We start from the raw sequence: 15,874 nt of genomic DNA on the forward strand, positions 1-15,874 counted from the left end.
CGTTTCAGAACTACTCATGTGGGTGGCACAATCAGTGCTGCAGGCCCACTAGTAGCATTTGATTTACCAACCCCGGCACACTCAGTGCACTTTACTATAGACTGACCAGTAAATCAAATATGCCAATCAGGGAGAACCAATCATAATAACAATTTACACAGAGAGCATATGCACTTTCGCACTGAACAGCAGTGGTAAAGTGCCCAGAGTCCTAAAACCAACAACAGGTCAGGAAAAAATAGGAGGAAGAAGCAAAAAGTTTGGGGATAACCCTGCAAAAAGGTCCAAGTCCAACATCTACCCTGTTGAAGAAGTAGGTTGCTCTCTGTAACTGACCACAGGTCCTTCCGACTCAAATTTTGGGATTGTTGTAAGTTGGGTGTGTGACAGAACTTCATTGCTCTTGGTTTTCCAACCACTGGCAAATGAGTGAAAACACGGTGGAATATTGAACTTAATTTAAAACATGGGACGTCTCTCACGGGTGCTTGATTGAGTGTATATAAAACGACATTTTATTCTGAGTATATTGTAGGCCTGGGCTAAAATTCTGTTCCGCTTGCGGAAATTGCGATAATTTGACATTTTCGCGTTCCGCGGAGAGCGCGAAAATGTCAAAATTTCCGCAATCCGCATTTTACCGGAAATTTTTTGCTTGCTCGCTCTGTAAAATAATACATTCTCGCGTGCGCGCGATCGCCTTACCTGAATCCCCGCGTTCGCCGACAAGTTTTCCCGATCCGGTCGCGTTCTCCACGAGATGTTGGATTGTTGGTAGCCATTTGCGCTGTCTCGTGACAGTTCGCGCCCGGAGTAACGTCATTCGTCGCACGATCACGTCTTTCTTCTCGCGATCATGCACCACGAGACAAGTGAAAACAAGATGGCGCGCCCGCGAGCGACCGCATGGGTAAGTTGGCGAGCCTCGACCACGCAGAAAATACCGCGAACGGGCGGGAAAAAAACTTCCGCATCTTTGCGATATTTCCGCTTGTTTGCGGAGATTTTTAACATTTTCGCAATAATTTGCGAAAGAGAATTTCGCAAATTCCGCCCACCCCTAGTATATAGGGTGTGCAACGAACTGCACATAAAAATCTGTGCATTGAAAAGTTGCATGAATTAAAAAATGATTTATATTACCGACTTCAACAGACCCTAGGAGTTAATTACATACAAGCCAGCACTCCCCATTCAGGCAGGAGACTACCATTTTCAAGGCTAGTCTCCCGATTCCTGCATTTAAAAACCCGATTCCTCGATCGGCTTCTGCCAGGACTGGTCTAGTGAGATGCATAGTAATCACTGCCAGTAACCTGCTCCTACAGGCCAGTGTACAGCATTTTTGTCACGCACTCTCTGTCTGCCATAGCGCTTCCTTCTTGTTCCTGACAGGTAAGGGGGAAAAAACACATATATCTACTTTTCTGCCATCCGGTCCTGCAGCAGCACACTTTCCAGTCCCATACTTGACCACATACCTGATTCAGGCCTCGATATAGTCAATGGGAGAAATACAATCTCCTGATTATTTTTCTAAAATCTCCCACTTTCCACTTCTAAAATGTTGGCATGTATGTAATTAATACCTTTAGAGTACTTGACATTGGGAAACGGCAGAGAAGTAAAAATAGTGTGGGCATGTATGATTGGAGTGAGTAAGTGGCACTCCTGGTATACAAACCACTACAAAGAGTAACATTTTCAAAATATCTAGGGGATCTATATGGCCTTGACAAAAGCAGTAAACTTCCCTGTTACATCCTGCCCAGTTTTTTAATCTAGCCAGTGGTAACCTATTAATACAAATACGTTTTTCGGTACTCCTGCAGCGTATTTAAACTTTTCATGATTGCCCGATATCTGTATAAAGTCTTTAGGACTACCATCAAAGTGATCCCTCTAAAAGTGTCTAGCAATAATAGCTGTGCACAGGATTCAATGACGCATTGTGTGGAGAGTCCTTTTTAAAAATAAAGAATTATTCTGTGTGGTGAAGGTATGCAACTCAGGAGTACACTCATTCTGGTAGGACCTCTTTTGATTATTAATGCCAAGCTTTTGGGAAACCGAGTTGTACATGCAAATGACATTTTTCCCGCCCCCCAGTATGGTCTAGGACTAGAGTCTGAACTGAACTGACAGTGACAAAAACTAGGAAGTATTCAAATGCTATCTTATTTTATATGGGTGAGAACACTGACCCTAAAACTAAGTATGATGACCCTGTAAAATCCCTTTTGTAAAACACAGGCAAAAACCTTATAAGTGAAGTATCAGAAAATGGTGACAGTGCCAGCTTTAATGGACTTAAACTTCAAAGACCGTTTCTTACGAAATAATGGTGGACCAAACGTATCAGAATATGATACATATTATTCAGTGCCCATATATTATTAAAACATCCGAGAATCGGGTTATGTCATACCCCAGCCTATCAAATCACTGGTTCCTAGATTGAGTAAAGGCTAGTAGAATTTGTAGATTCAGTGGACAAGATCTGGTTTCTTCTTGTGTATTACTTTTTTTTCTTTTTTTTTTACGATGACAGAGAAAATTATCTGAAGATTATATGAGATCAACGTTTACTATTAAGATCTGGAAAGAGGTAACAAACAAAATCTCTGATCTCTAATGTTCGAATATCACGGAAGAGAGAACTTGTAGATGCATTTATCTTATGTTTTCTCCCTGATCAATACGCTCCACAGAGGGACCCCTAGTTTTTGTAAAAGAACCCTCCCTCGCTAGTTATGTTAGTGGCATGCTTCATCATTGGGTTCCCACCCAGCATACCTAGTGTACCTGGGTGTGCTTCAGTGCTTGAATCTTTGCAGCACTAGACGTTATCGTGGGATTTAGGATTTCAAAATGATCTTCATGTGTCCCTTCTTTATTAGAAATGTTTTATGTGGAACATTTGGCAAGGTTAAAAACAAAACATATTGATATGTCTGGAGTTATTATGAGCTCCCCTCAAGCCAGAGTACAAATATTTCAGCCTTATCAAAAATGCCTCTTCAGGTCAGATGACTTTCTTCAGAACCTTGATTTATGGAGATCCCTATCTTATAGTTATGTCTACAAAGAACACAAATTGTGCACCCGTGACATTTATCAATCCGAATTACATCATGCTACTTTTTATGTCTCACGTTTTTTTCTCTTGTCACAAGATAATTTCCTGTTAGACAATATCTTTCTCAATGCTTTATCTCTTGATAGAGTCTTAGAGTCGGCCTGATCCTATTGTCATACTTTAGTCAAGGTGTCGCACCTGCAGAGGACCTAAAAAGTGTCCCTTAAGCTCTACATATTAGGGGACACTTTTTAGGACATCTGCGAGTGCGACACCTTGACGAACGTATCTGGATGAAACAAATAAGCACAAAAGTTCAGCCTTGCCTTATTTTGCTGCCTCCTCCATTGCAGGATGTTTTTCTGGGAGGTTCTATTTGAATCCTTCTTCTATGCACTGCTGTGACCAATGTCAGTGCACAGTTAGGTGTACTATTGGTAAATGCATTGGGAGGTATGGCTTCAGGATCTTAACTAAATATATCTCTAGTATAAGACTCACAAGAAGAGGTGCTGGTCCTACAATGTTTTGGTTTCTAATGAGAGCTGAATAATCCTACACTCCACCATAAAGTCTCTTGAGGGGATCTCTGCAGCACCAACAACAACTTTCTCAAAGCTCCCACCAAGCTTCAGAGTGTGGGCTTTATGAATGTTCCATGCTTGCATTTGCTTTTCATGGTGATGATATTGCGATTAAGGTATTGGGGGACTCACCAGCATGATTTTCTTAAAAACGCTACCACACAGGGTCATTTCAGTGCTCAGAGAATGTACTGTAGCTTCTTTTTTCTGTGTGCCCAGAAACTGAGAGCTTTCACATTTGACACAGCAATTTTGGCTCTAATGGGGACTGCTGGTTGCTCTCCCTCCTGGGGGTTATCAGCGATGCCTCTACTGCCTCAAGAAAGATTGCTTTACCAAACTGTCTCCAAAGAAAATGGTGGTATTTTGTCCTCACAGGAGAAAGGGTGTGGTTAAGAATCTCCAATTCCTGTGAACCATGTTATGAACCCCCCTTCTGAATGAAGGTTTGTCAATAGCCAAGAGTTAAGGTTGTAACAGCCGCATACAACAGAGCCTGTGACACCAAGAGAGATAGGATATTTAATAGCAATCAGCATTTAACACACAATAGCTTCCTTGGTTGTCTTCTACCTGAACTTCAAAGCTAGAAGGCGTACCTTTTATACAGCAAATTATACAAAGAGTGCACGCGCATACACAGTACTTTTCCATCATTAACCATTATCTTGTGTAGGAAGAAAGGCATTTTTGTGTCCTCATGCCACGATATGCTATGTTGTGTTATGTTATAAAGCACAACTGCAGCCCTGATTGGGCATCATAGCGCTAAGCACCACTCTGGTATCACAAAAGTAGTCAAACAGCCAGATCACTTGAATAACACATTTTTAAGGCTTTCCTAATGGGACGATCCACCACCATCCCCTGCAGGGTTTGAGGGAGGGCATTCCAAGCTTTAGAAGCTAAATAGCTGAAGGTCGCCCCCACGACAAGTGAGTCCATAGTGTGGGATTCTCAGGGTATACTCAGATGCTAGATGGAGAGATCGAGTTGGACGGTATTCCTGAATTCTATTCTGATATTATAAGGGGCATCTTTTCTCTATTGCTTGATGTACCAGACATGAAGCCTTGAACTGAATTCGTTTTCATCCAGTAGCCAGTGAAGGGATGCCTGTTCAAGGAGATATATGTCTTTCCTTTCGGTTTGAAAATCAAGCAAACTGCTAAATTATGAATGATTTGGAGTTTTTTTGAGTTCGGTCTTAGTAGTTCCTTGGTGTAGGCTTTTACAATAGTCAATCCCCTCTAAGATTAATAATTTGTGCTGCCAACCTGTGTTCACTCTTGTAGTGTCAGCTCACGGAAGAAAGCAGTCCATGGCAACATTGCAAACAATAGCTTTTCTGAGGGAGTGGGTTATTAAGAAGAAGAGATAGTGCTTTGCGTCTTCTGAAACAGACAAAGCCCTCTTCAGTACGACACATCTAGGGATGGTCTGCAAAAGACACTTCCACAGCTTATGGCAGGGGAAGGAGTGAGCTGTGCCTTGTGCCTTCAGCATGGGGACACAATGAAGTTGAAGAATGTTTTAGTTCAAGATGTGCATCCATAATACAATGGAGCATTAAATACAAAATCAATATAAAAACCTTCAAAAGACTACAGGTCAGACATGTCATTGCTCTGGTCTTTTTCCTAGTTCTCCTATTCACTGCATATGCCTGGGCCCTTCTGCTTCTACCTACCTAGTGTTGTCCATATTCTCTGCTCTTGCCCTGGTCAAGGTGCTATTGCTGTCAGTCTCACTCTTCACGGAGTTGCTTCTGCAGTCTACAGAAACAAAACTTCTCCCGGACCCATGACTTTTCCGATGGGAGAGTAGTGATCAGCTTCTTAACTACTCAAGAGAAATCATCCAGTGTCCACTCTATGACCACAATCTCTCCAAGATCTTGGAGGTAGCAGCTGCTCCCTTCTCCTGTACCCCTTCCATTGAATGTGAATTTGGCATTTATAAAGTGCTGCTGTCACTCCCAAGGGAGCATCCTAGCCATAGGCGGTATAAAGCAGTCAGAGGTTGTACTAGTGAGTGAAAAAAGAGTTTGAGACTCTGTGTCGGTGAAATGGCCTTCCAGTATTCCTCAAATTAGAGAGTGACTGATTGGACCAGAAGCCGTGAAAAGCCATGTCTTCAGCTGTTTCCGAAAAATGGGGTTCTGAGACAATATGTTTCAACTCCAGGCCTTCGTCCCTAAAAACTTAAAAGATCTTCCTCCTTTAGTCTTGAGAGTGAAATTAGGAGGTTTGAGGAGATTCGCAGCTGAAGATCTCAGAGTCCGGGGGCTGTGTAATGGGTGAATCTATCAGTAAGATACTTAGGGCCTACTGCACTGTTGGCTCTAAAAGTAAGCAGGATGATTTTAAAGAGGACTCTCTTGTGACTTGGCAGCCAATGGAGGGTTTTTAAGGCTGCTGAGGCAGATGAACGGCGTGTTTTAGCACTATCCTAGTGTTAGAACTGGGGGTCTCTAGTTGGCAGAGGTAGGTACCTTTGACCAATTAGGGACCCTTGCTTCTAAGTCAGAGAAAAGGGATTACACTACTGGATAACCCCTGCTCACCCCTTTGGTAGCTTGGCACGAGCAGACAGGCTTATCTCAGAGGCAGTGTGTTAAGCATTTGTCAACACATACAGTAATAAAGTGAAAAAACTACAAATGGACACCACACAGGTTTTATAAAAAATAAGTATTCTTTATATAGACTTAACACAAGACAATAAACAACAAAAATCCACAATACTGTAGTCAATATTGACTTAAAGATGGTAGAATTAGTTTAGTTCAAGTTGTTGGTAAATGCGACACAGTTCTCACAAAAGTACCTGGATGCGTAAGGCAAAATAAAGAAAAGGCTCGCAGCGTTGGAGATGCATCGGTTCCTTGCTTCGGGGGAGATGATGTGTCGTGCCTCAATGCTTGCGTAGAGTAGGGGATGCGTCTTGATTCTTACCGGAGAGAAGGTGATGCGTAGGTTCTTGTGCTGAAGCCCGGTTGCGATGCGGCAAGATGGTGCCTCGATGCGACAATCCGGTGGATAAGATGGCACCCTTAATGCGACGACGTTGAGACGATGCGACATGCCCTGGCAGCCTTGCGGCGACTCTGTACTTTGGAGCCGCGACAGGCCCTGCGACATTCTTCTCCGATGATGCAACGGTGACCCACACGGTTGCGACGCGCTTCTCCGGTGATGCAACAGTAGACAGCTGCGACGAAGGCACACTTCTGGCTCCATGTTTGACTACTTGCAGTTTATGAAGGGTTTGTTTAGTGGTCCGTGCATATAGACTATTGCAATAGTCGAATCTGGATGTAATCAATGCGACTGTCACCGTTTTCCTAGCTGAAAGAGGCAGCTAGTAAAAAGATTTGTGTGTGATTTAATTACATTGAATCACATTCCTGCCATTGCTTAAGGCGTAGTGATAAAGATAGATTTTACGCCCACATTTTTCACTACTTCTATAGTGTTGGGCAGGGAAGGGGTGGAATTGGGCCACCATGTAGTGTCATTGTGCCTTGTCTCTATTCCCCATTCTTGGCCAAGCAGGGGAAGGTTATTTAAATCTGGAAGACTTGATGCCCGATTTATGATATCAGGCGGTCGGACGTCCGTCTGCTGTTGCAGCGGTCAGGAGACCGCCCGATAAGCAGCCAGTGGTCCAACTCCCAATTACCATATGACCACCGTAGTGGCGGTCAGAAAGTGCTCCTTTACACTGGCTTGTGCTGTGGCCCAGGAAAAGGGCCGCAGCACAAGCTGCCTTTTTAAGGAGCACTTAGTGCACATCCATGCAACATGTGGTACATAGCACACTGCGCATGGATGTGAGTGGAGGTGCACGAGGGATGGGGACCCTGTTTGAGGCCCCCAAAGTCACTTTCTGACAGCCTTTTCATGGTGTTCACACAGCCATGAAAAGACTGTCGGAAGAGACATCGTAATCCCGACGGTGTTGCCTGCCTCTGCAACGCTGCCCCCGCCTCCCCCCGATGGTTTTGGTCTAACCAACATCGCAATGAGGCCTTTACTATCACAATGGGTACTCTCTTGTAAGAAATGGCTTGCTCGTCAATTCAGAACCCACATGTCTCTCTGCGGATCCTTTTTAGGTCGAGCCTAGAGCAACGCATGCGTTGCTTGCTTGACTTTTTGTAAAAGGTAAAAAAAAGTGCTACCTACCAGAGTTTTGCTGGCCTGAAGCTTGAGTGCACGTGCGTGGGCACGCGCGCAGCCACCATCTGTCTCCTCCGTCACGGGTCATTAAGTTGCATTCTCCTCTGCCTCCGCCCGATCACTTTAACTTTCACTTTCGTGGCTTGGCTTGTTTAGATAGAACCGTACTTGCATCACAGAAAACTCCACCCCTGTTTAGAGTAAACCAAGGAACCAGTGCAGTGAAACTGCTATATAGCAGCAGTTAACATTATAAAGAAAATGCATATACTGAATAAATAGCAGGTGAGGTTAATGTTGGTGTAAGATCTTGGCACCTGGGCAGTGCAGCCATATGGCGCACAGGAGCCATTAACTCTGTGCCTGAATCCATGGGTGGTAGAGTCTTATTCGTCATTTGTGATGGAGAGTGACGGTGTGTCCCTCTCAATCTCTGCAGTGCAGCATTCCCCAACTTCTTTGGTTCGTAGACGTCTCTGAGGCATAAGCATGGTGGCATCCGTCTAGCACTATGCCAGCTGTTAACTCTAGAGGAATTAGCCAGTCAAAATTGGGCAATATGTTGCGAGGCCCTTTCAGCTCCAGGCCAGGATTTCTTACAATTACCCACACTAACATGACTCCTATCAAACTCAGTTGTTGCCTTTTACCAATTTAACACGGTTGCTACGCTTCCTGTAATGACGCATTTCTGTATTTTCAGTGCGAAAGGAGAAAGTGGATTGCATTGCAATTTAGGTTGTTATTTTTTTTTCTATACATTCATCGCCTACTGCCTTTTCCTCGTTCTGTGATCCCTTACTGCACACCTGCCACCAACCGATTTTAATGTTAGGTTGCTACTGAAAGGCATCAATCAGCCTTACCTCAAGCAGGGTGGGTCGAAGACGACGGAACTTTCTTTGTATTTGGCTATTACTAGCATTCGAGAATAAAAAGATGATCGACAGTATGCAACACTGAATGAGAAAATGTTCAATGCAATTTTAACAGTGTTGTGCTAATGATTCATACCTGGACAGCAGATCTTTGAGTTTACTTCCGGCCAAACAAGACCTTCTTTTCTATGTGGCAGAAGTTTCTGCCACTGAACACTCCCACATGCTGACTCCTTCACATACAGTGGCTTTTTCCCTGGTAAGCTGGTCACTTGTAGACTAAGTGCCCAATTTAGAGTTTAGCGGATAGGGTTTACTTTTTCACGGTGATGGAGTAAAGTACTCAGTAGTATCGGGAGTACCCACCTGGCCCAGCAGACATCTCTTGCATTGCCAGGAAATGCCATAACAGTGGCTTTTAGGTCGAGCCTAGAGCAACGCATGCGTTGCTTGCTCGACTTTTTGTAAAGGGTAAAACAAGCATTGGCATAGCCAATAGGTCTCGCCTTTGGGACCTTATAAGTGTTTTGTTTTCCAGCACAATATCCTTGGTGCAACAACATCAAGTGTTGCATGGCTAAACACTTATAAGGTCCCAAAGGCTAGACCTATTGGCTATGCCAATGCTTGTTAAAGACGTTATCTGATTTTGGTTACTACAGAGGATACACTTATCTTGAGCTAAATTGTTTTCTGAAACAACATGAATCTTTACTTCAGAGTCAATCAACTAAATCACCTTGTATATCTAAGATAAAGATCAAGATATTGCCTGACAAAAGAATTAAAGTGAAAACAAAGACCTGTTTAATAATTGTTATTGTATAAATAATAAAAGTAATTACAGTATAGTCATAAGATCACAAGAAAGGAACGCAATAGGAGCAAATAAAGGTAAAAAATGATCCACATTCCAAAAAGTAAAGTAACAATATGATAATAACGACTTCAGTTACAATAATTTTGTGATCATACCTGATGTTTATATCAATACGTTTTCAAATGATTGCTTCTATCAAATCGGAGCTGCCTGCATACATTTTTACCACAAGTGAAATGAAATTTCTCTGCATAACTGTCCCTAAAAGCATAATTTACCAGTGAACAAAATTATGGGACACCCATCCACTTGTGTAAACAATGTTGACAATGAGTCTTGCATATACATCAAACTCTGACAGCCGTAAATCTGCAGAAGGAGCATTACGACAAGAAGACCTAGACTGAATCTTAAAATTAGAGTACTGTAAAACGGAGACCTCAACAAATTTCTTCCTAAAATACAAAGGCCCTCATTTCAAGGGGGGGGGGGGCATAATTTCCAATTAAGCGGTAAAGGAGTTTACAGTCAAATTGGAAATTTTAAGGTATGTAGGTAACCCCCAATCCCCATATTTTCTTCCTGGATATTTTACCAGCCAACAAGCAACTGAACTGTGTGAGTTTAAAGACTGGGAAGAAGTTGATAAATCTTGGATATCTCAAAACCATTTGCAGTCGGTGCTATAATTCCTGATAATCAAACAACTCTTTCCAAGTATATAAGAATGTTATTGAGAATAGTATCCAGGTCCTAATATCTTATCTGAAGCAGAAATGTAACAAGAATTTCAATTAATTGTAGGAAGTCTGTGCTTCACCCTCTGTTACCTTGCTGACTTTGTTGAGGACTAGTGCTCATTTATTAAACCGATTTATGAGCAATACAATCTAAGTAGCCAAATAAAAGTGTAAAACAGGATCCCAGATTTCATGTCAAGGACGCAGGGCAAATGATCAACTGTTGATACAATTAATAAACAAGGTCATAATCCATTATTTTAATTTGCCCATTTTCATTGTTCTTTCAATGTTAATGTATTTTACTAGTATATATGCTTAAAATTGGTATAACATTTTGAACAAAAAAAAACAGAAAAACAAGCATTGCTATAAAAATCTAAAAGATTATATATTGTAGTGATTTAGCATAAAAGAGAAAGAAATTACCACAGTGAAGGTGGTTCTCTTTGATGGTTGAGAGTTAGGAGAATAATTATTGATACCCCTCTCCTTTGAGCATCTTCCTAATTTATGGAATTACTGCTTTTAAGGTAGCTTGTGTAGCCTGTTTCATCTAACAAGGTAAAAGGACAATATAGAAGAAGAAAATATTTATAGAAGAGAATAAAATTTGAAGAGCTGCAAAAGCTGGAGATTTTTTAATGAAAAAATAAATGCCTAGCCCTAATTTCAGTCATGACTAAAGCACAGAAGTTCTTGTTACATAATCTGTGTTCGTTCTTGTGAGCTACCCTAAAGTCAGATTTAACAGCAAATGAGTTGACTTGTACATCTTTTAGGATACAGACTCTGTGGTGCTATAATAGGTAAATAGCAGGGCATTCCATTGGTGTTATTGGCATGAAAGTGTCAAGTAATAACAACAATGCTGTATATAAAGTGCTATAACACCACTATGACACAAACTAAGTTTATAAGAAAAATCGGATTTTTATTTTGGATATAACTCTTATATATATTTTTTTTTAATTTCCCTGATCTAGGAACCCCTCTTTCTAGACTTGAATTGCCATAACTGCCAAAATGCCTGTAGCGGAAGGAAGACTTGAGAGCCTGCAGATCTACAAGGTTCTTCAGTGTGTGCGCTCGGAGGATAAAGAGCAGATAGAGAAGCTCATCAAGCTTGGAGTCCCAAACCTTATAAATATCACCGAACCCCAAAATGGAAATGGTGTCCTCCATTTGGCCGCGGTTGCAAACAATGTTGACATGACTAATTTTCTACTAAGTCTGGGAGCCAATCCTGATGAACCGGATCTTCTGGGACGTACTCCTGCTATGAAAGCAGCAGAGCTCGGCCACGAGCTGGTCCTGGAGGTGCTAGCTAAGGCGCCTGCCGACATGACAGTAGTTGATAAGGAAGGAAAAGGTAAAAGTATATGCATGACATTGAGTTTATTTGCCAGTATTTCAAATATTATGCAATATATATTAAAGAAGCATAGTTATAATTTTACTGTATTTAAGGGTTTTTTCCCTCGTGCTTGTGACTGATGGGGTATTTGCTCTTTCATGGCATACGATGGGCTTTTTTTCTTAACAGAAATGGGACTAAAGATGTGTAAAAAATTATTTTATGATTTAGCATATTGTGTGAAACTAATTGAGCCTTGATGGAGCTTAAAATTGATTACATGAGTAACATAAAAAGTACATTAGATAATACAAAATGGCAATGCGCAGTTCTGACTTGCTTTAATAACAAGTTTATAGTTAGGATTGCTTTTCCATAGACCACCCCCCACACACACACAAGCCCTTAAAAAAGCTTTGGGGACCCCATTCCCCCACGCCGTAACTTTAATTAAAAGGGTGGGGGAACCCTCCCCCCCTGAACCTTTAATGGCCCTGGGGCCAGCTCACTTGTTGTGTCCCGGGGAGACCGCCCCCGGGACATAATAGTTTCCCTGCCTGCACTACTGTGGGGAGTGAAATGTGTTTGTTCCCATCTGGCAGGAGCATTTTCAAATCTCCCGCCAAATGGGAGCAAACACTAAGTCATTTTTAAGAATACCACTAGCTGGGAGCAGGCCTGTGATCTGTTTCCCTGCCTGCACTGATGCGGGTAGGGAAAACAAACAACCTATTTCTCCTGCCTGAAGGGAGCAGCATAAATAGCAATACCAGTTCCTGCATCATGCTGGAAGCTGACTGGAGCCACGCAGGCTCTATGTTTCCACCACAGCCCCCAATGTTTACTTGGTGGTTACCCTGAGTGGGCAATGGGGCACCCACCTATTTAAAATGCAGGTCCCAGGGGATGAGGTCCCGGGGGAAAAATAGGTTCAGGGAGGGGAACTTTAAGGCTAACCTTCTCTTTAAGGAAAAGCCAGCACCAAGGGATGGGGTCCCCGAGGCCTGAGAAGGCTTGAGAGGGGTCTACGTGGCCCCCCTCCCCTTTTAAAAAACATCCAACCATGGGGGATGTGGTCCCTGGGGGTGGTAAAGGCTCCGGAGATGGGTCACACAGCCCCCTCTACTTTTATTTACCTTTCGGTCCTAGGGGATGGGGTCACCGTGGCCTAAAATGGCTAGAGTAGGGGGTCTGCACGTCCCCTCATCTTTTCTGTTGGTTTAGCCCCAGAGGATGGGATCCTGGGCCCAATGAGGCTCGGGAAGGGGGCCCACATAGTTCCCCTCCCCTTTTATTATCAAATTTGGCTCCAGGGGATGGGCTTGCCAGGGCCCAAAATGGTTCTGGGAGAGGGGCTATGCCCTCGGCAAACCCCCCACAGGCACCCAAACCCATGCTGCGAATGGCCATTGATCGTGCGCAGGGTGGTGGCCACAAGGCGTGGCCTGCCGTAAGGCCCTATGCCAAACCCTCAGCAGGCTGCCAACCCCTCCATGCTCAGAGCCTTTGGCCGTGCGCAGTGGGGGGCTAGACACAGGGCTTGGCATGCTGTCAGGCCCTGTGTCTAAACCCCCAGCAGGCCGCCAACCCCAAGCCACAAACATATATTAAGGGGAGGGTGTGTGCTGCCCCACCTCCCTGAGCCTTAATTGTCCCCAGGGACCCCATACCCTGGGGGCCAATTCCAATAATTACATTGCGGCAGGTTCTGCTGGTTGCAGCACCCACTGCAATGTAAAAACTTCACTTTTTACATTTCCCTGCATTAACTGGCAGGCACCATGTGTGCCTGTCAAATGTAGGGGGCACTATAGGTGCCCCCAACCCCAAAACTGAAGTGCCCGGGTGAAAGACACGCGCCCCCCCCCTCAATCAATGTATTGAGCCCCAGGGGATGGGGTCCTTGGGCCAAAAATGGCTATGGAAGGGGAGCCATGCATCCCTTTCCTTAATAAATAGATTGGGCCCTGGGGATATGGTCCCTGAGGCGGAAAACAGCTCAGTGAGGGGGGGATCCACACTCCCCTCCCCTTAAATATACCCAGCTCTTGGGGATGGGGTCTAACTGGGCTAGAGAGGGAGACCTTACTCATGTCCCTCTCCCCAGGTATATACAATAAGCATTGGTTAATGCATTAGGTTCTTCCTATGTGATTAATAATAAGCTGTTTTTTTAAAGTTGTAGCTTAATGAGTAGCTGTACAAAATAAGTTACAGAAAGTGTTATGACTTGTTTATATACAAAAAGGCAATATATTGTGCTGTTAGTAGTGGTATAGTGCGGGAAAGTAATAGCACAACTTTAAAAAATGAAACAATGAAATAATAGAATTAATTGATATAATAGCAATATTATGTGTTTAGAGGAGTTATGACAACTTTCAGGCTTGGTGCCACTGCACCTGCTGCACCATTCAAATCAAGACCCTATTGCCTGTAAGGTAACTGCATTTGTGACTGCCTATTTAGTAGTAAAATATTGAAATATTAGGTGTTTAGAAGAGTTCTTACAACTTTTGGCCCTGGTACCACTGCACCTCCTGCACCATTAAATCAATCTTCTGTCAACTGCAATGTAACTGCAATTGTGACTGCCTGTTTAGTAGTCAAATATAGCAATATTATGTGTTTAGAGAAGTTCTGGCAACTTTTGAGACCGGTGCCACTGCACCTGCTGCACCATTCAAATCATGGCCTTGTTATCTGCAAGGTAACTGCACATGTGGCTGCCTGGTTAGTAGGAAAATATAGCATAGCTCTTGCATATTAACCAAATTTGTGACGCTCTAGTATATTATTATGAAATGTGTGCTGTAAAAACAATATTGCGAATATATATGGATGCATATGATCAGGGCCACTGGAATTCTGCGGGAGGGAAGAATCAAACTATGCAGCAAGGCTGACTAAACTATGCAGCAAATTATACAGCATAATAATGCGTCACATTTTGTGTTAGTATTACTTCATTATTTTGCCATTTCTACACGTTAGCAGTGATGGGCAAAGGTTTCATTTCATTAGTACTAAATTAGCACTCAAATAGTGCAATAAGCAACCGAGTGGTGACCAGTCAACATTAGCAGAGGATCTTCCACTGAGCACCAAAACCTCATTCAACGTTTCCTGGCCGTAGTTCGCTGAGTTTTGCTACGCAGAACTTTGCGTAGATTCAAAAAAACTGCAGTGCGAAGTTTATGCTGGTATTCCTGCAGCTTGGGTAGAAATTCTACCTGAGCGGCAACTCGCGAACTTACCATTCGCGATTGCGAGCGGGGAAAAAACTCCGCTGCACATTGTGAAGCGGAGTTTTTTGCACTCCGCGAGCTCTGCGGAGTGCAGAAAACTCCGCAAACGCTGCGAACGGAGCGAAGTTCACCGCCCAGGCCTAGTTTTTAGTAACTTTTGATCACTTTGACCTAGACACATTTTTTTATTAAAATTTGCAGATTATGCAGCAGATGATAGATTATGTGTCAAATGCATCAGATCCATAATATGGAAAACGCTGTGGCCGCATAGTCGCATAATTCCCGTGGCCCCCATATGAATTAGGTTGATTTGATAGTTTCATGTTAGAGTGTTTCTACCCTCTGGATATAGATTAAAACGAGTCTATATGTTTTAAATGCATACATATCATTTGCATGCCATTTGCAGGAGTGTTATTCTACTGTAGTTGTCCAACCAAGAGACATGTACGCTGTGTACAGATGGTCCTGGAGTACGGAGCCGATGTCAACAATAATACGAATGATGGAAAATCAGTGCTTCTTGCAGCCTGTGAACAAGCCTCAGAGTGCAAAGAAATGTGCCTTAAACTACTTGAAAGAGGAGCGGATCCCAACGCCACTAACCTAGTAAGACAATTTGGAAACTATAAATCCTTATAAAGATATGTATTGCTTTTAGGACAAGTGAAAGCTGTCAAACCCAGTCATATGGCAATGAAAGTTTCCTTGAAAATCAGTAAGATCTATTGGTACCTTTATGTTCGCATTAATACACAAGTAACAGCAAAGAGAAGTACAGAAGTTGACATTAATGCCTCATCAGCTGCAAGGTTTAAGGCAAAACTGTGTCTCCATAGATCAATGCCTAATTGCCAGTACAACTGCTGACTAAATACATTCTGCTTTTCCATGTATATTCATTTTATACAACTCTTCATAAAACCTAGCCTGGATGTCGTCCTCCTGCGCCAACTCAATCAATCAGGGAATTGTAAGCAC

General features: G+C 42.9%; 1 protein-coding gene across 3 annotated transcripts in view; it reads left to right on the forward strand.

Annotated features, from left to right (window-relative positions):
• Positions 1–15,874, forward strand: part of ANKEF1 (ankyrin repeat and EF-hand domain containing 1) — a 250,905-nt gene that overhangs the window by 60,321 nt on the left and 174,710 nt on the right. For all 3 annotated transcript variants that reach the window (XM_085612664.1, XM_085612665.1, XM_085612663.1), the window contains 2 exons: positions 11,272–11,657; positions 15,303–15,502. In XM_085612664.1, the coding sequence (XP_085468790.1) occupies positions 11,312–11,657; positions 15,303–15,502 (546 nt within the window). In that variant the 5' untranslated portion in view covers positions 11,272–11,311. The remainder of the gene's footprint in view (positions 1–11,271; positions 11,658–15,302; positions 15,503–15,874) is intronic.

Source organism: Triturus cristatus, chromosome 6 (assembly GCF_964204655.1).
Source record: "Triturus cristatus chromosome 6, aTriCri1.1, whole genome shotgun sequence".
NCBI lineage: Eukaryota > Metazoa > Chordata > Amphibia > Caudata > Salamandridae > Triturus > Triturus cristatus.